Here is a 21,470-nt window from a genome sequence, read left to right as displayed (position 1 = left end):
CTGGAAGTGTTGCATGTTTGGGTTTGTATTTGGTTTGACTTCTCCATGATACTCTTCAGAACTCTGAAGACAGCGCTAGAATCTCCATCACTTTTTTTCGTCTTTTCCGGGTGATGAGGTTGGTGAAGCTGCTTAGCAGAGGAGAAGGAATCAGAACTTTACTGTGGACATTTATTAAGTCATTTCAGGTTAGTAAAATTCATTTAAATTTGCTTCTGAATTGCAATCTTGTATACACTAAATTTTATGAATCAAATAATATTTCTTTTGAAATTCATACTATCAACAGTTAGACATTTAAATGTAGTTACATATTAATGTTTTACAAAACATCATCCGTTGCTTCACTCTGTCCAAGGGTCATGTAATAATAGCTATTATCATGGAATTTTTACAATACTTCACAAAAAGGTTATTTTGTAAGTATAAATAGGATTTTTTGAGAAATTGAACAGAAGATAATATGATACATATAGGTCATACATGATCTTAAATGGCTACAGAATAAATTAAACAAGGAATTTAATCTTCTATTTGTATAAAAGTGATTTTATAAGTGTAGCAAATAGAAGTTTGAATCCCTACTCTTGAATACTAAGGAATGTGAAGATAATAGAACTCTAACTGTATAGAGTTCTGTGTTGATTCTGCATTGTCAGAATCAGTAATCAAAATGAAATATAAAACTGCTAAAGATGACTCTTCCTATTGGATTACTAATAATCTAAAATAAGATGAAACGCATGTGTTCATTATATGGGAGAATATGTGGGAGAATATTAAGAGTGATAGGTGATAACATTTTAAGCACTTGCTTAAAAGAGAAACTTTAGAAAAGCCTCTATTGAACAGATAATTTATTTTTTAAGTGGAAATTGAAATTATGCTGTAAAATTATTAAAATATAACGCACCTGTCTCTTTCCTAGGCTCTGCCTTATGTTGCCCTTCTGATAGCCATGCTGTTCTTCATCTATGCTGTCATTGGAATGCAGGTAATTACAGCATTTTTTTTTGTTAGAAGAAAGTACCTTGTTTGCTACTTTGAGACTTGTTTAAAAATTTGCTTATCAAAGTATTCGAGTAATAGTGGTGCTATATACCAATCAGAGCTTTCAAAATAATATAAAATGTTTTCTTAACTGTTATTTTGGCAGTTACAAAACCCCAGAAGACATAGGAAAGGAACAAGGTGTGAGTTTATAGTGTCTTGGTTTGCTGAAAGGCGCTATTTGTCTTCCAAGAACAGTGAAGCTTATCCCTATGCATGAATGTATGACAGAATGCATGGCTTTTTTACCACAGAAGATTTATTTGGGGAATCAGCCATTAAAAACCTAGCCTTCCCCCCCCCATTTTAAAAGAATAGAACTAAGAAAAGAATCTAGCTAAAGAATTTAGCCACAGCTGAGCTTGGGTCAGTCAAGGCTAGGATTTATATAAAAGCATAGATGGGACTTAGGTAGTTTAAAATGTAAGAATGTATTGTTGGGATGAAGGTGTCACTCGACAGACAAGCTGCGATGCTGTGAGGCAAGGACAGGTTCCTTGAATCTTAATAACTAGAGAGAGCTATGTAGAGGAGGCCTGTTAGGAAATTGTGGGAAAATTCCTACTAAGCCATTTCTATTGGGAGGATGGAATAGGCATTTGAAGAGTGCAGAGACTGCAGGAAGCAAGCAGGTAAAGGCACTTATATGGAGCTCGGAGGTGGAGTGCAGCTTGGGTAAAGGGTAGTCTCTATGCCACATCTGAGATCTGTTGTTTGCCTAAGGGAAGGAGGTGCTGGAAGAGCAAGGCTGGAAGTTCATCAAGACTTTCCTGTAAGGCATCCTGAATTCAGGCTGCATTTCTTTCTTTCTTTCTTTCTTTCTTTTTTCCTGATGACACCAGTTCTCCTGTCGTAAGCCCTTAGCATAGTCATTCTGTAACAGTTACAGATGATTTCTTTTGTTGTCAAAGTTATAATATTGTCCAAACCAACACAAAGTGAGGCCCTAATTAAATGAGATGAGGTGTAATGTGGAGGGTGGCTTTACCTCCTGATTCTTTCTTATTTCTTCACTGTTCATCCAAAAGCAACTTACAATCCAGAAAGCAGTGACATGGATCTTTCTAAGTTAAATAATAGTCCCCAGTGTATTGCAACAGTACATAAATGTGCTATGTTGGAAAAGAAAAGTGTCCTTGGAAAAGACCAAGGAATTCCAATTGAATTTGGGAGATCTGAACTCCCTTCTGACTCAGACTAGATGCTCAGAGTCTCTGTGTTTGGCTTCCATCTTTGTATCTCTTTTGTTTATTTAGACTCAAAGTATTCAGGACAGTGATGATTTCTTCCTACAGGTATGCACAATGCCTAGAACAGTGGGACTCCAGTCTGAATTGAGGGCTCTAAGGGCTAGTTTAAAACAAATATTATTTTCTCACTTAAAATACTAGTATGTGTATTAGTATTATGATGATTTATTAGCAGTGGCAAATTAAATGCTTAAGAATTATCTTGTAAATGTGATATATTTAATGCATATACATTTTATCAGGAAAACCTAAAGAGAGTAGAAAGTGTATTTGTGATAGTGTTGTTCTTACATACTCAAGTGAGGGTTACAGAATCAGACACTACAGCTCCCTAGGATGAAAGTCAAAATCTTGTCTCTTTGTAGGTATTTGGAAAAGTGGCCATGAGGGACAACAATCAAATAAACAGAAACAACAATTTTCAGACTTTCCCTCAAGCTGTGCTTCTTCTCTTCAGGTGAGCAAACCTTAACATTTTGCTTAATCCCTTTTAATTGATCTATGGAAAAGGACTGTAGCTTTTGCACCACAGCTTTGCTCAAAATGTGTTTGCAAGTTAGAAGTAATTTAATATAACAAGTACAAAAATCTCCTCAGTGTGTGGTGGCAGGTCACTGGGACAGCCAAATTCTATCCAGGTGGTACAGACCTGAAGACATTACAGTTATACTGAAACATCTAATTTGTAGAGTAATTGTCCTCATGCAGAGGCCAGATATACTCAGCCCTGATGTCACTGTGCAACTGTTAAGAAAGGTTAAAAAAGACTATATCCTTCTTGTAGTTTTTATAAACCAACTAGCACAACAATTTGGAAATGTGAAAGGTTGAAAAGATGAAAAAAAACCCTATTCTTTACATTTGCTGAAAAGATGACAAGAAATAGTGGGTTTAACTTGCGGAAGGGGGATTTCAGAGAAGCAATAGGAAAAACTTTCTCCTAGTAAGGATAGCTGAGTATTTGTGTAGATCATCTTGGGAGATATGGAATCTCCATCAACAGAGAGCTTAAGAACAGGGTAAACATCTGCCAGGAGTGCTTCAAAATGCCCTGGAACAAGGAGAGGGAATGACTTGGATCAGGAATGCCTCTAAAGTTGAGTACTTTGAGAGCACTGTCTGCAGGGATTCTGTAACTCCACTTGGTTCCTATGCATTGTTGCTAGCCTGCCCCAAAGAGGGGTCCTCTTTTGCAACAGATGTATTTGGCAAGAATATCAAAAGATAGCAGATACAATTTAGGGCTATATGGAGATACCAAAACCAGGTCTAAGTAGATCTGTTTGCATGGCATAGTGCAGAGTATAGATCTCAGCAGCAGTACAGCAACATTACATAGTATTCATAGTTCTAGAGCTAGCCTGTCTGGCACAGTTCTGTGCTTGGCTTCCCTGAGTCTCTCTGAATTTCTAGGATAGATTTCATGGAGGACCAGGAGGAGGGGAAAGAGGGGCCTATGTTCTCCCATTAGCCTTCCCCCTTACTACTATATTACATCTAGTCCTTTGACCCTCAACCAAATTGTATCCCCAGATGCTGCACTTCTTGCACTTTCACTGTAGATTTAATCCAAAGCTGCATTTTAACAATTTTTTATCACAGGTGGTCAGAAATGAGCAAAAGTTTCTTTAACATTTGATGTCTGTTCATGCACAACTTATAGAATACTTCATGGTATATATGACCAGGGTAGGATCTTGTTGTTTATGAGCTATGCAGAATGAAGTCTGCATTAGCAGATCATATTACAGACCAATAGTTTATAGACAGTCTTTGTGTATTTCAGTTGATAACTACATTTTATTCTCTGTTAAATACAACTCACTGAAAAATCTGAGCTACAAATACAGTTCCCAAAAAAGCCTAAAACTCCCTTCTTTGTCTTTACTACTTACAAGTTGCATTCGACATCAACCTCAAGTTTCAGTATTTAAATCAGAAAAGCTTGGAATCAAACCTTCAGGGTGTTGATAGTGAAATTAAAACAATAACTAACCCTAAATCATTTTGTAGTTATTCCATGTAGAAAAAGTCCTATTATGTTCCATAAGACTACCCCCAGAAAATAGGCTAAGACAGAAAAAGGAGAGTACTGAGATGATGAACTGAGAATCTCCTTGGTTCAACATCTGTGGTCTGCTACAATGCTGCAGATACAGGATATTGAAGATTGCTGACCTATAATAGCCAGTCCTGAAAACGGAAGCAGTAGTGGCTTTTTTGTCTACCATGAATGTATGGTATAGCCAGAAAACATTGGGTACATCTCCTAGCTCTTTTGATCTTGATCTAATTGACAAAACTGAAAGGTCATTCTTTGAGCCCAATAGCATCACCCAGTGGACTCTTTATGCATGCAAAGTCACTTCATATCTGTAAAAACTTTTGCCATGACTTTGAAATTAGGTAATGAATACAGCCAAAAATGTCATAGGTATGTAGTTGTTTTTAAATATTTGAAAAAAGGTCCCTACGCAAGCACTACCCAACTGTGCAAACAAAAGTGCAATAGCAGAAAGCTAGGCAAGCATTTCCCCAGCCATGCGGAGGAGAAAGCAGTTCCTCTTTTACAAAGAAGGCAATTCTTCTTTTACAAATAGATACTTTTTGCTTCTATTATGAGTTTTTGTACACAGCAGCTCCACAGCTGTATGTATGTAACTTGAAAATGAGAGTTTGGGTTCAGTTTTTACACCTTTCTGGTGCACCCTATAAAATGGGTCTACAATGTCAGATCTAAGCTTGTAATTACAGAGCTGAAACATGCTCTGTACTTTTTGTATTAGTTCTAGCTCTGAGGAATTTGCAGTCTRTCTTTACATTTGTCCTTGTATAGCTCCAAGCATTTTGTCAGAACTTAACAAATGAATGCGTCTTTAGTTCATTTTGAGCAAATAATACTTAATTTATCTTTGTGACCTTATAAAGATGTGCAACTGGAGAAGCCTGGCAAGAAATCATGCTGGCATGTTTGCCTGGAAAGCGCTGTGACCCAGAATCTGATTATAATCCAGGGGAAGAATATACCTGCGGAAGCAATTTTGCCATCATTTATTTTATCAGTTTTTACATGCTCTGTGCATTTTTGGTGAGTCCAGCTTGTGCTTATTAGTAGAAGTGAGTTTTAGCATTTTGACCTTTTTCTGAACTAACAAAGTAGTGGAGTCAGAGAATAGTTTTAAGTCCTTTATCCAAATAATTCTTGCAATGTTATGTTTTTCGTACACATGCCTACATCCTGTATCTCTTATTAAATGCCAGTAACGTCTCATGTTCAAGCTGTTCTTCTGACCATAAGCCTCCGTGTATACAGGAATGGTTGTTTGCCCAACTGAAAGCTAATTTAACAGTATTTTCATCAGCTTTTATTTCAGGTATTTCATAATAGCATCACTAAATATTCATGAATAGTGAAATTGCAGRTCCTTTGACTTAATATAATTAGAATTATTTAAACTTTATTAGTATTTAAATTTAGCAGAATTTAGATGTGTGCATCTATAAGYGTGCTCAACTTATGACACATGAGATATGAACTAAAAACTTTCTTCCTAATCCATGGCAATATGGATTATTTGCACTAAAATAGTCTTTGAAATACATTTTCCTTATTCCAGTCTGGTCTAGGTTGCTTTTTTTGTTCTATTTACAGTACCCTTGTTCTTGCAAAAGGAGAGTGGTTGAACAGAATTCTGAGCTGGCCTAAACATATGTTTTCTGTTCTGTAATATCTTTTATGTTAACAAAGCATACACAGAGGTCTTACTGTCATGTCATGGAATCCTGTTAGTGCAGAAATTGTTTCCTGTGTGTTGGATATATGTATTTGATCCAATCTTTTAACTTAATGTAGTTTGGCTCAACAAATCAAGGAACAGAAACAAAACCATGTTACAGCTTATGTCAAAGATAGAACACTATATAGCAGAATAACATTCTTGTGATATGAATACTTGATAGAGTACCAATTAGTCAGTTAAATGATCAGCAAGTATTTTTTTTTTCTGGTAGTTGATGATATTTGCCAAAAAGCATTATTTGTAAGATCAATTTATTTGATTGCTTGAATTCTAAACCTACTACATTAAAATTTAAATTATGAAAATATTTGTATTTTAGAAAAAAACAAGGTAAATCTGTGTTCTAAATTACTTTTTTAGATCATCAACTTATTTGTGGCTGTCATTATGGATAACTTTGATTATTTGACACGTGACTGGTCTATTTTGGGTCCCCATCATTTGGATGAGTTCAAAAGGATATGGTCAGAATATGATCCTGAAGCAAAGTAAGTTAGATCATTTCTTTGATAAGACTTCCTTTTTTGATAACATAACCAGAACATAAGGTATTCTTTGGGAATGCATGTGAATTTAATAATTGGCATATATTTATTCTAGGGGAAGAATAAAGCATCTTGATGTGGTGACATTATTGAGACGCATTCAGCCTCCACTTGGTTTTGGCAAATTATGCCCTCACCGAGTGGCCTGCAAGGTAGGTTTTACTTTATTCCCCACGTAAGTTTATTTCATAGTTCAGAATTCTGCCAAATTGGTATTGCATACCTGCAGTAATCCTGTCTAATGATTCACTCTCAAGTTTTTCCAGTTTTATAGAGGCTGAACTTAACCCACAAAAACTAGTATCATTTCTTTCAATATACTCATTTAAGTAGTTATCACCAACATAAAATCCTTTTCAGAGCATCAAAATGAAAGGAGATGATCTGTAAATTTGTCACTGTTTCGTTATTGTCGCATCTGTGAACTGCTCAACCCAGTATTGGTTGTATTAGCCTCAGTGACATTTCTAGTTTCTCTTTAATCCTAGGGAGAAAGAGGGTAGTTTTTTACTTTAATTCACAATTACATTCTGATACAGTACTTCTATAATCACAGTCATCAGAATTTTGCTGCCCATGAAGCATAGGAAGGATTGAAGAGTGGGAACTGCAAGATGATAACAATAAAAAGAAGTGAACAACTGTGCATACAATAYGTGGCAGTGAACAAGAAAGCTGGAACGGGAATTTAAAGTAAACTAGAATTTCTCAGGCACAGTTTACAATTTAGATGAAGTTTAATTGCATTTTAGTTTTCAGTTTTAGCAGACATTTTAGCTCTTTATAAAAGTTGAAAAATAATAGAAAAGAGATGAATAATTATTATATTACTCAAGGATTTCAAAACTATGGCTATTCTGGTTTTACCAGTTTCAACTGGAATGGAAGATCCATCCTTTTTTTTGAAGAGTTACATGATTATTAGGCCTCCACTGGATGTTATTCTTTGATCACATCAGCTTTCGGGAATGAACCTGGCAGGAGATTTTTTCTGACAGAGCTGCATCAAAGTTTGTCTTCCTTTTCTCATTTGCAGAGGTTGGTAGCCATGAATATGCCACTAAACAGTGATGGAACGGTCATGTTCAATGCTACTCTATTTGCTTTAGTTAGGACTGCTCTAAAGATCAAAACAGAAGGTAAGGTTCTTATACGTGATGCTTTTGGTGCACTTGTCAAAAGKTGCAATGAGTAGAAGGTGTAATTTACTTTATTGATTTTGTTGGACATGAGTAAGGCTGCTGCCTTCTCACTGGATTTGGTTTGCTTTTGGGTTACGGGTGGTCTTCACTGTTATCAGGAATAGTTCATTAGGAAACAGGGACATTGAGGCCAAAATCCAAGTAATCTCAGAAATTATTACATGCTTTTACCGTGTAATAATTCATGTAAAAACATTTAACAGTGGCATAACAGGAGTTCTACTGCAAGGAATGAATGAGGTCCCCTTTCTGTCCAGCCATGATGCTCCTTCTTCCCTGCTCTTTAACTTATTAGCTTGGGATCGCAGCATTAGTGGAACTGCAACTTTTCACACTTGAAAGCTAAATCTCCTATTTGGTGGAATCCAGTTCTGACTGGATTGGATAGACTGCTATCATTTGCATCAAAGAGGATTTTTTTTTAAAAAAATAAAACAGTGGTATATTTCAATGAATTTTGCTTTCTATCATATATTTGTTTATTATTTCACTGTCTTTTACTACTCTGTTTCCTGTCTTATGCTATTCTCAGCAGATTTTGTGTTCCACAGCTAGTAACAAACTGATTAGAATAAATTCCCCAGGCATCTCTGTGGCTTAGGTGATGCAAAGCAGAAAATCTTTCCTCAGTAGTCATTTGCCAGAACTTGCAAGCCTGTGTAAGTTAGTAATTACTGTGATTAAACAAATAGAGGCTTAGCTTTGGATCGGAAGCACAGTGGCTTACAAAGATCAAGTCACCATTTTGTGCATAATTTCAGCGGCAAGTATTAAGCAATTATAGAGTAGAGCCAAGATCTGTAGCTAACTATTGACTTTAAGGTAAGTAGTACTCCGGACACTGCTCTGGTAATCCCATAGGAGTCCACTTTCTTATATCATTTTTTCTCTTTAATTATTGTCAAATTATTTATATATTTAGATAGTTTAGGCTGCTGCAAAAGATCCTTATCACAGTTTTTATTTATATACAGCTAATACTATCCAAGGGATCATTCGTTGAAGCTGGTTAAAACATAATTGTCATCCTACGTTTTTCTATTTCATTGCCACAGGTAACCTAGAGCAAGCAAATGAGGAACTTAGAGCAGTTATAAAGAAAATATGGAAGAAAACCAGCATGAAATTACTTGATCAAGTGGTCCCTCCAGCTGGCGGTCAGTGTGATGCTTTGCAACATGCTATTCTCTGTGCATTTTGGGCTTTACAGATGATTAGAAACCAAAGAAATATATTTTTAAAAATTTGAAATGGTGATATCATTAAAGGACAACAAACAATAGTAACAATAAATATAGAGTGTGTTATATCTTATTAGGCTAGATAATACAGATAGGACTGATTAGTATGATTTCCTTAGATAAAATATAACTTCCTTTTTTTTTTTTTTTGTTTATTTGCTTGCTTGAAAAAAATACCTTGTTACATTTAAACTTAGTCTTGATTTCAAGTCATTCAGCAAAATATGCCAAACTTAGTCTGATTTCAATGCATTCAGCAAAATAACATGTTTTGTACTAATTAAGCTTGACAATGTGCATCACATTTTAGCTTATATCCTTGTATATGTTGAATACTTCTGGGAGAAAACTAAAAAAAAAAAATTTACTTGACAAATTAAAAATAATATATTTGCTAAATTGATAAAATAAGAGACTAAATTATCCCAGTTATACTAGTTTAAACCAGAGCAATTTCATAGCCAATAGAAAATGATATTAGTTCTGATTTATGCCAGTATGATTGAGATATGAATATGGCCCAAGTAAACAGATATTTAAATTCCAATGGTATTAATACATTTGCAAGAACTACAAGGCACGTATATTACTTGTTGTTACGTGCTGTAAAATGACATGTCAACTATTTGGTTATATCATTTAAAAATATATATATACACTTAATATATATATTTAGTCTTTTTTCAATATATACATTTTTATTAATATGCTGTAGTTTAGGTTTAAATGACTGTTTTTTCACTTGCTTTTTCAAGTTTTAAAGGTGCAGGATCTGTTGCATGGTGTTATCCACACCCAGGCTATATCTATAAATCTAGATATCCAAGATGCTGATCCATTTTAATCATCTGGTATTTTTTGTAGTTTATTGTACTTTTATAGTGTTACAGCAGCTTTCAAGACTGATCAGACTCAGGTTTGGAAGCAGACTCAAGATCCCAGGCCCGGTGGTGGTGGAGGCTGATCCCTTTCCGAAGGTGACACTCTCAGTCTCTAGAGGAGAAAGAGCATGCTGGCTGCACTGCTGTTCAGCATGMCCCAGGACGCAGCATTAGCTTTGTCGCTGGAGGGAGCCACTTGCTATTGGTGTGGTGGCTGCCAGCTCATAGTGGGGATGAAGACAAAAWTCTAGCAAATTCGACTATCAAAAGGGGAACTGATACTGCACATTTAAAACAACTTTTTGTGTTCTACTCTGTTGTTTTTAGCCTTACACCTAAGTGCTTGCATGGCATAGATGAATTGCTTTGTTATTGTTGTAACTATGTGCTTGAGCTTTTTCTGCAGCCTCTGTTCCTTTCAACTATCAGTCTTTCCGAATATTCTGAAGCAATTCTGTTTTAGGGTGGTGGCATGGAATTAGTGTTGCCTCTTGCCAACTTCATTCCCCTACTTTTTTATTGAAATAGAGATGCATGCTTCAGAATAGTGAGCTGTGCCTGCCTAAATCAATCTGACAAAGAATCTTTAAGGATTACATTCCTGGAATTAATCTTACATAGTAACTCACTGTTAACTTCGGTTTCATTTTGCTGCTGAATATGAGCTGTATATTTACTTTCAGTTATACTAAAATTCATTGCTAATATTAATTCTGCAAATATAGCTCTCCAGTGTAGCTAGAAGTCTGAACATCTGGACTATTGCATAAATGATAGAMAATATTATGGCTTTGATGGTCTGGTATAAATAAGAATGCATTGGGAACTGCTTAATATTCATCAAATTTCTATATCAATTTGAATTTGTTTCTCTGTAGACCTTGATATGATTTACCTCAAAATTGAAAATATTTCAGCTTACCTTTAAAAGAAAAAAAGAAAAGAAAGAAAAAATGAGAATACAACTATTTTACATTCATATGTCATAGGAGCGTACAATAGCTACCATACAGTAGAATTTAGTTTCTACTGAAGCTTACTATTCAATACAAAATGTATATGACAGCTGATAAGTAGCAAACTGCTAGGAGACAGAAAACCCTCTTCCATAAAAATCAACAAAGCATCCAAATTCAATGTGTTAAAATCACTTGCACATACTTCTATGTAAGTTTTGAACTGGCTAGTTTATAGGGTTTTTGTCCAGTATTACTTTTGCTGTGTTATTGAATACTAGATGCTTCATTTGCTGATGACCATGCCTCCAGAACCCAAATCAATTATTTTCAGAGCAGAATGAAAATAATCTTAATAGCAATTTTTCCCTAAATTATAAGTAGATGCACTAGAAATGAATAGTTAGCTAATTTTTGGTACTGGTTAAATAGCTCATTACTATAAGTAAGCTAAAATATTAATTAAAAAATTAATAGTTAGCAACAGATTTCCAGCACAGAAAGCTGAAACTGCTTTTCAAAAGCATTGAATGTTAGTCAAATGCATGAAGGTATGAAAGAGTTAATAATCTTAGGAGAACACAGAGTAAGAGAATTTCATACCACCAACTAAAGATTCACCTGCTTTCTCTTCTCTGAATTCCCCAGTCTCTGCCTGCAAGCCCATTTAATCCTGCCTAATAGTTTTTGCCCTCTTCTGAAAACTCCTGCTGAAATGATTCCTTTTGCTGTCACTAGCTGTAGTTACAGATCTGTCTACACTGTGGTCAGTTTTGCTTAGCTGCCTCCCTACCTGTCCATGTCTGGCTATGTGTGTGTTACTGAAAAAACGAAGTCAAGGACGGCTCCTCTTGACCAAGCTTCGGTTCTTGTGTGCACGTGTCTGCAGTACAACTGACTGTGCCTGTGGAGAAACAACATGCATCTTGTTTGTACATTCAGACTTTGGCATGCACAATTCAGTAAAGTGGGAACACATTCATCTAATATGCTCATAAATGAGTCGGTGCKTGTCCATAGTGATCAAGAAGGGCCTCTTCATTTGTGCATACTGAAACTTTGCMGGTATTGTCATCTCAGGTACAGTCAGTAGTCATGCGACGTCATAGCCTGACTTGAGACATGCTCTAAGTGCAACCCATACTATGTGTTATACCAAGTCCGTCACTTCTATGTGCTTGTTCTTTTGGGGGGCAATTTGCTATATCAATTCCTTAAAAGTTCTGTTCAAATACTTAAAAGAAAATAATACAAAGGATGGGGAAAGGCTTATCTTGGGAGTTTGACCAAGGATTAATTGCAGAAATCAGTGGACTCAGTTAAGCTAACAAAGTTTAGATTAGATCGTATGCAAGAGAAATCTTCCTAATACAAAGAGCCTCCTGAACAGCTGCCAAGAGAGATTACAGGTGAACATCAAAGAGGATGCTCACCAAAAGATTAGAAAATAGATTTTAGGAGTCAATTAGAAAGYTTTCTATTGTTGAGACTGAATCTGCACAGTGGTGAGCTTTTCCTGTGAGCTATGTAACCCCTGCTGTTTCCCAGGGGAGAGCTGGAGAGACTTAGACCTTTGATACTTTTGTCAATATTTGTCAGAGCAGACTTTTTAATGCCCCAAGTCATTTCCTGCAACAGACTCATCTCCCAATGAAGATATTTTAAGGCAATTACCATAATTCTTTTTACTTTRATGGGTTTTAAGACAAATAAAATAAAATGCTGGGGGAATACATCCCCAATGCATTTTACTGAAGTTAAATGCTATCATACTTTCTCTGATTAATAGAAACCACTTTAGACATTATAGTGAAAAACACCCTGTGAATTCTGAAAGGAGCTTATTTTGAATGGTAGATCCATTTTGAGACAGATTTTGTCACAGAGATAAAGAAATTTTAAACAGTAATATATTTGGATTAGATTTCCCCATCCTTTTTATTGCCATGAAAGCAGATCATGAAAACAAAATATGGTGCAGTAACCATTATTAAAAGAAGAAAGCTAATTAAATTTAAATTAGGAAAAGCTGTTATATTACTAGTAAAAATATTATTAGAAATGCTATTATTAGTGAGACAGTGGAACATATTATGGGTAAAGCAAAGACACAAGAGGCTCTGTTTTTATTAAATATTACTGTATGACAAGTTACTGTATATTAGAATCAATTAGAGAATTTACTTACATCACTAGGATTACTTGCCTATCACTAGGCAAGGCAGGGATAAGTTTAGCGTACAACTGATGGGAAACGAAACATTAGTTAGCTAAACAGAGAAAAAGCTTGCCTAAGAGAATGTGTTTTTATATGTAAAAAAAAAAACAAACAAGAAAAACCCAAAACATTTATGTCTGTCCTAAAGCTTCATTAGTTAGCTAAAATAAAGAGAAAGCAAATGGCATAAGGTTAAAAGAAAATAGTAGTATACTTTCTATCACAGGTATGTTCAAATGTGCCCAGATAGTTTTTCTGTATTTGGCCAAACAAGTCACAGTGRTATGGAGTGACCCAGATCCTGAGCTATATTAAGCCCCTGTCTGTCACAGCAAGGAGAACCAGAATGACAGGAACTTCTTATCTATCAGGATGTGGGGCCTAGCAATAAAGAGAGCTTGGACACCTCCAACAARCTCCTCCTTTCTTCCTTCTTCCTCTAGCAACCATATTGCAAATAGCTATGGCAATATAATACAAAAATGAAGAGACTAGGCAACACAGCAGAAAGCAAAAAAAGCAAACTTTAAGGGAAAAAAGTGTGTGAAAACAAAAGCAATGTTTTTGAATAGAAAGCTATTTCTAGTTTTCTGGCAAGCATTGTTCATCAGGATTTCCAGCTCCCACAGCTGAATCTCAAAAGGGGCACACAAAATGGGCACGTACGTGCTATAAACCAGGGGATTTCAATATCCTTATAAGGTAACTGGCTTTACACTTCAAAAACTTTGAAATTTGTATTTTGTTCACAGAAGTAACTCTGTAAAAATGCTAGTCTTACTGCACTTGCTGTTTTTTGTGTTGTGGCTTATATCAAATTAACTGACAGAAGTTAGTTTTCATTTCTGTCAGCATTTCAGAGCTGATATAATACAGTAATGTGGGAAAGCGCTGTGCCTCTTTCAGATTTTCTGTTAGCGTCATTATCCTAGAGGGTGGCTAAGGACCAAATCTTCAGTATACAAGAAGCTCACAAAAAAAACCTGTGAAATTGTAAAGGCTGTGGGATTGAACTCAGAGTCTAGAATTTCTGTTGTTGGGTGACARTAAGGTCATAGAAGATATAACCCAGCATGAGTATCTGGAATACAGATCAAATTCAACCTGAAATATGCTCAGGTATTATAGTGAGGGTACGATTCCAATACCGAAACTTTAAAGCGAAGCAGACTGTAAAGATGGCAAGGTCTTGTGCAATTAGAGTAATGTTGTATTGATGCACTGGCTAGGAAAATTTGGTTCAGCAGGAAAAAGAGTGAGAATATGTTGCAAAGGGGGCTTTTTTTTTTTTTTTTTTTTTTTTTTTTTTTTTTACAGAGTCACTCCTATGAACCATTAGTATAAGTCACAGCAGCTCTTACATTAATCCAATTGTTCTAAGTAATTAAAGCCAGAGGTTCAGCTCCTATGCATATACAAACATGTTCCTGGTTTTATTAGAAACTTACATGAACTTACTTAGAAGTACATGAAAGCTGGTAAAGTATTATGTTTCCTCCTTTATTAAAGATGAGTTCACTTAACAGACTGAGCCTAAATTGCTTGCTAAAACATTGCTTTAAGCTAGTTGCAGGTTCCATTACTGTTAACTGAAAGCGTAGTGCCTAGTGCAGCCGTCACATTTTTTGCCCCCAAATCAGATGTGAGTGTACAGGCTATTGAAAAATGCGCTGACTTGGGAGAGATCTGTCTGGTCTGTTCATTTAGATGATGAGGTAACCGTGGGGAAGTTCTATGCCACCTTCCTGATACAGGACTACTTTAGGAAATTCAAGAAACGCAAAGAACAAGGACTGGTGGGGAAATATCCTGCGAAGAATACCACGATTGCTCTGCAGGTGATTTTGTTTTTACATTTTAACTAACCATTTTATGAGCTTACTTGAAATAGCAGGTAGATGAATATTCATGATTGTGCAGTGCTGCAAGGATTTTATTTAGCTGGGATACTTTTGGCCCTTATTCATCAGAAAAGTAAAAAGTAATTCTGCTTTCAGTCTTTGTCAAGGTAAGTGCAAAAAGTTATTCTCTGTGGATTACTCARACAGCAGCAGCAGTTACTGCAAAATTTTTTAACAAGTCTAGTTGAGGCATCACAGTCTAATGCTGCTGATACAAAATCAGATAAAATAAGTATTTCTGAGCTATCATTTCCATTTTCTGTTTTACATTTACCTGTTTGATTTCTTGTGTTCCTACAATTTCAAAGTCAGATCTCAGTCTCAAAAGACTTTTCTAATATGCATTGCCTCATAATAAAGAGGTTGTTACGTAGAATAATTTTTCTGCATGTTTCTTTGGTTTTYTCTTTTCTATTCATAATTAGTGGTGAAGTATTCCTTTCATATTTTTTTGTGTTTGCACATTTTGAACTTCACTTTCATCAGTTTCTATTTTTGGAAATAATATTAATTTACATTAATGTCTCTTACTGTCTTTTAAAACAAACTATCAAATGGAAACTGTGACAACTGATAGTGCTAGTTGGCTATCTGCCTCTCAACAGTCCTGCCACAGATGATCCATAGCACATAAGTGTTTTAAAGATTGTATTCTGAAAATTTCTATCCTCTGATACCCTTTGTGTTTTGAACTTTGAAACAGGCAATGGAAGGCTATCCTCTACTGATTCTAGCTGTCATACACTGCACCTTTTGTATTGGGTTAGGGCTTCCTGGTTTTCAGTTAATGCTGAGTAGATTCCTACAAGCAGTAAACATATTTGATGTTTCTGATAGCGTTTTTTTTTCTTCTGCCAAAACTTAGGAGGATGTTACAGAATCTCTTTCTAAATGGGGAGATCACGGTTTCCACCGGCAATATGTTAACCTGATTCAGAGATTGTTTTCTTGGTTAAGAAAATCATTGGTTTGTATTTCTCTCCTATGGGTAATTTGTTTCACCTGTCTGTTGCCAACTCAACACATTCTGTTCCACCTCTCCATAGCGTAAGAGATGCAATAGGCGGAGAAAAATTCATTACAATTCTTGCTACTGGTGTCTGAGCATATATCTTGCCAGTATAGTGTAAGCTATATTTGCATATCACGAGAGAAAAGATACATTATGGTCACTAAAAGAGATAAAAAGAAAAAGATTGGAAACAGTTGAAAGGAAAATGAAAGAGATCAGAGATTGTTAGGAAAGACTTTACAGACTCTGTTATTCTTCATTTGAGATGCCATTGGTAACAAGGAGCTCAAAATAAGTTTTAAGMCACAGTATTATAGTTTTCCACTTGTGTTTTCTAAGCTGCACATATAACAGTAGAGAAACAAACATTGAGTTTCCGAATGTGGGAGTGTGCTCAATTGTTTGTTGTAAGTTCCTGCTCCCTATTCAATAGTGAAGGGAAAAATGAAACTGGGATAAATTAATTCTTCTTCTGTCTTTAGATARATATTTCTCAATTCACAACAGCTAACAATTTGGCCATGAGTCTCTGCCATGAATCTATAAAGGCTTATGGGATCTGAGGCTTGGCATTTGTTTTTTGCTGATTAAAACAGTACTCCTATGGTAATGAAATGATCAGGGCTGGTGGATAGGAGGTCATTTCTCTCTTTCTCTCCTTTTCCCTCTGTTCTACTTTTGTTTTTTGGATGAACAAGTAGTCATTGAATTTAATTTACCAAATATAAGTATAAATACTATTTCAAGACACCTGTAAGTAACTATGTTTGGGAAAAAGCCCTTTTTTTTACTGGTTTTCAATACAACATATAAAGGAGTAATACAATTCAATGCTGAAAGCTACAGCAACTGAAATTCAAAGTCAAAATGCTGTGTACATTAATTAATTCTATGAGGATACAGSCTTATGTCAGATCTGGTTGTCTGTCTAAAAGATCTGTTCTACTTCAAAGAGAAGTTGATTTCTCTTGAGCAGTGTGCCATAGAGCAGTTCTGTGGGATTTATTATACAGAAATTAGTGCAAATGAACAAAGTGAATCCTTTTAGCTTTACAATGTATAAAAACAGAAGATGTTTCTGTATTTTCAGCCTCAGATCTGCCTCTTCTGAAGTTTATATGTTTGTAAAACTTTAACGTTTTCAAAAAAAATGTGTATAACTATATTTTTGGCAGCATAAATTATGGGTATGTCATCAAACTTTTTTCAACTATAGAGATTTTGTTGAATGATCTGTGGWGGGTTTATACTATAAAGATGTTGTTTCTCCATGGAGAACGGAAAGCAGCTATTTTTCCTTTGTTTTTACAAATGCTCACTCTAAGTTAATGTTTTCAGGTCTCCTTGGTAAGCGATATACTAATAACGGTATGTTTCATACAATATCATTCTRTCTCTCATACAGTTTCTTGGGGAAATTGTGGTGGATACTGTATTGGTATGTGCCACATTTTCATTATAAGCACTGGAGGTACTTCATATAGAAGTCATGATGGATTTATATTTATATTATTCATTTCATCCAAATGAATTTTCTGTTTATGTGTATATCTCTTCTTAAAATAGTCGTACAAAGTGCACAAACAGGATTCCAGCACCTCCCACTGCAGTGTTTGCTTTTCTGTTGAAATCCTAAAACAATACTGAAGTAAAGCAGATCAGTCTATGATGACAGCAGATACAAAATACTTTCCCCTCTATTTAAATAATTTTGAACTGTGAAGTCCTGGCATGGACACTGTCTTTCCAAACTAAGAATGCTGTATTCTGCCTCAATATTAATTAGATTGAGATACAGCACTCTTGTTTGGGAATAAGAGCGTATGCAAAGGGTATTATTTAATAAGGAATAGCTATTTTGTTTTAAATTCAAAGCCTACTCTAATCTAAATTAATTTATCCATGTAATAGCACTAGTAGAACTCTATAGTCTCCATTTTAAAATTCCTGAGTTTTCTTCTTTAGATTTTTCTCCTATTATTCAGTACCATCAACATTTTGCAATATTTCTTAGTCGCTTGATAGTGGATGTTCACCAGGATCCTGTGAACTGTTTCTAATAGAGATATAGGTAGGTAGATGCATACATACAAACATAAATATAATTTGTACACAGAGCATAGCTCCCCTACATTTCTAATAGATAGTCAACTTGCRTCTGCTTTCATAAAATCTACTTTTTTCCTGAGCTGCTTAGAAATAAGAAACTATGGCTCAATTCCCATTATAATAATTTTTACTGTTTAAGATTTATCAATGATATAAAATTTAGTAATATCATAATGATGATCATAAGCTACATGTTAGAACATTGAGGGAAGCATTTGATAGACTGGATATTTAAATGGGGAGGTAATAGGAGAGGTAATCATACTGCAGCCTGCTTACTTAATCTGTGCTAGCTTAAGTTATATTTGCTAATTCATTGCTTAGTTGTGGAACCTGATGTTGGTGAATCACTAAGCTGAACTCTTCTCATATTTTACTAGGGACAGTCAATGTTGGTGAGTCATCCTGTGRCTGAAATGTGTGGCTAAAGCCACAACCACAAGATCTCACAACTTTTATGTGTTGAAGAATTGTGATGTTATAAATTTGTAGCTGTAGTAGAAAAAGAGGTTTCTGTTTTTTAAAAGTTTTTGGAGCTCTATAGAGGGAAAAAAAGACACTGCACATCTTATTCATATATAATTCACTTAGTTACTTGACACTATACATTTTCTCTGTGTATTTTTTTACTGATTCTGTAGCAAGAAAAAGTTCTTCATAAGCCCCTCTCAAACACTAATTAATTTGTTATAATTTAAAATACAAATAATCAGGAAATGACTTTGGTAACTGTCATCAAGACTTCAGATTGTGTGACTCTTAGAAATCCTACCATTGCAGATTGTTCATATGTTAACAAGTCTGGAAAACTAAATTACATTTGTCATAAAGTTAAGATAATGACTTGGATTGAACAGATATTCCACGCATCTATACACATGTTTCTGTACTTGGAATCCATGATAAACATCACCRGTATTTCTGAATTTTAGGTGCAATGTAGCACTTTCCCCATAAATGTACCACTGTCTGATTTATATGTAAGTTAAAGAGGAATAACCAGCCACCTGGAAATACAGTTTTTGCTATGTAAATCAGCCTTTTTCCCCTACCTTCCTCTCACCAGATAGAAGTGAATATGATACATAGAGAAAGAAATCTTGGCTCTGTACTTGCACCTTCATAAATTTCTGTCAAGGATAATTGCTGCCTTTGGTGGTGAAGGTAGATTTCAAATGAATGCAGATCACATTCAGCAATGCTTAAACCTCCACTGTGAGAGCACGAAACAGTTACCTCTAATTGAAAGGTCATTTCTCAAGTCAGGATGCTTCCTCTGCAAAGGTTTATGGTTATTCTAGTATGTGCCTCCATTCATACCCACAGTTATCTGGCGTAGATTCACATAAAGGAAAAAATGTGTCTGAAGCATGATTCACACAGTTACTTCTCCAAATTRAATTATCAAAAAGGATAATATTGCCAATAGTTGTGCTCCAAGTCATTTTGATGCAGAGAATATTATATAATGAATTAAGCGCTAGAAAGCACACTTATTGTCCCAGATGATTAGTTCGACAGTAATGGGATAAGTAAACCTTTTTTTGACTGAGTATCAGCTGGGGATTTCCTTGGATTTTTTTTTCTCTTGATTTTAAGGAAAGCTTTTGAGTCCCAGTAAGGAAGAAATGTCACTGTTCTTGTTCTGACCTCATAGTCTAAAGTAGGTATGTATAATGCAGTCAGAAGATTTAAGGGATTGGAATCTCTATCTGCCATGTTTATCTCTAGATTTTTAGCTACCAGTTAAGCAAATAGAATTCTCATATTAATGCCTTAAGCACATCTGTGCTCTGAGGGCAAAAAGGAATTTAATTTCTAGGGTAACTAGACCCCCTGGAAGTACCGTCCATAGTCTGGGATGAGCTAGTCAAGAGGAAATGAAATTAATTCCTTACGGAGAATTTATACATGAGGATGCAGACTCTGTTTAAGTCTTCAGTTGTGGTTAGTTTCCTTGGCGTTAAGGATTAGAGTCAATAGTCAGCAGGCACTGAATAGCTGAAAGTAATAGCTTTATCACTTTGTGGGTTCCTCGCTCTATTTCACTTAGATAAATATGCTTTTAAAAAAGGTGATGAACGTTAAGAGGATTTCCATGTAACTATTATTATTAAACTCTGGCAAAGAAACACCAGGATGAGGTCTGAAGTTTACTTTGGATCATGCTAGAATGTGGAGTTGGCATGTAGGACTGCACAAAAGCCAAGCAGTTGTGCAGTGAATGGTTTTTGAATTCTGATGCTATGCAGTACTGAACGTGCATGGTCATGTAGCACCTGGCCGCTGAGACTTTTCAGAGAGTTTATCAACAGAGGTACAGTGTACAAGGCTTTATTCTGCGTGTCACTGTCAGAGCCTAGATGAAGTAGTCAAGGCAACAGCCTCTTAGGCCTGATCCTTGACCTGACCAGACCAGCCAGGTTTTCACATTCTTGCGAACACTTCACCGTATTGCAGTCTAGTTGTCTTGTTGCAAGATCCTTAAACTAACAAGCAGATAAGAAGCACCATCACCTGTTCCAGTTTGTGGCAAAGGTTACACAAGCAATAAATATTCTTATTCTTCTGCTGACATCTGTAGTTTTCTTTTGGGACAGTTGGAAGTACCCACAAAATCAGTTAATAGTTAAGAACATACTTCCTAAGGATTGCATAAATACTGCAGTCACTGCATTATCTAATCTGGCCTTATCTTTCTGCTCCAAGAAAGGGAGAAAACAGTATGCTATTAAGCTTTATAACACATTCCTAACCATTAAATGCTGCAAGAAGCTGGGTATAGTTTTATAGTCTGCAGATGCCTGTAGCTGGCCTTGCCAATCTTTCTCAAAGTGGATATTTTCTACCCAAAAACTGAAAACTTCTACTTTGAGAAAAAAGGTACATGTTTCTTGTGACACAATCTATTTCTTGCCTTAATTCTCAGGGCAACTTTGAGGCAGGAAATTTATGGATGTTGTCACTCCTCTTTGTCTTCCTTTGCCTATTGTATTTTGTGTTGCCTATTTATAGTGATATTTTGTTTGTTTGTTTTTAAGATGGTCTTAATACTTTTGAAGATAGTGAAGGTAAAATTGTGTAGCTGTCRAATGGTCTAAGGCACTGCTTCTTATAAGAGAATTGGGCTTACCTTTTTTTTTTTTTCTTCTTTTTTACTGGTCCCTTAGTTGCATTCTAGGATATTAGTTTGGATGCCGTGCATTTAGCTAAAACTGTTTAAAATATTTACTTTTTGTGCTGCTGTTTCTGATAGAATGACTGATGTTAACTTCGTTAGAGAAAAATGATGAGCATCATTGAAG

General features: G+C 35.4%; 1 protein-coding gene across 4 annotated transcripts in view; it reads left to right on the top strand.

Moving 5' to 3' along the window:
* Positions 1-21,470, top strand: part of CACNA1D (calcium voltage-gated channel subunit alpha1 D) — a 194,182-nt gene that overhangs the window by 153,966 nt on the left and 18,746 nt on the right. For all 4 annotated transcript variants that reach the window (XM_085302370.1, XM_085302369.1, XM_085302371.1 and 1 more), the window contains 9 exons: positions 60-188; positions 929-994; positions 2,666-2,757; positions 5,229-5,388; positions 6,461-6,588; positions 6,701-6,797; positions 7,682-7,784; positions 8,903-9,004; positions 14,851-14,981. In XM_085302370.1, coding sequence (XP_085158496.1) covers positions 60-188; positions 929-994; positions 2,666-2,757; positions 5,229-5,388; positions 6,461-6,588; positions 6,701-6,797; positions 7,682-7,784; positions 8,903-9,004; positions 14,851-14,981 — 1,008 coding nt within the window. The remainder of the gene's footprint in view (positions 1-59; positions 189-928; positions 995-2,665; positions 2,758-5,228; positions 5,389-6,460; positions 6,589-6,700; positions 6,798-7,681; positions 7,785-8,902; positions 9,005-14,850; positions 14,982-21,470) is intronic.

This window comes from Rhea americana, unplaced genomic scaffold (genome assembly GCF_003343005.1).
Source record: "Rhea americana isolate MKP2758 unplaced genomic scaffold, rheAme1 scaffold_19, whole genome shotgun sequence".
Taxonomy (NCBI): domain Eukaryota; kingdom Metazoa; phylum Chordata; class Aves; order Rheiformes; family Rheidae; genus Rhea; species Rhea americana.
Note: the sequence above shows the minus strand (reverse complement) of the source record. Positions and strands in the feature narration are given on the sequence as shown.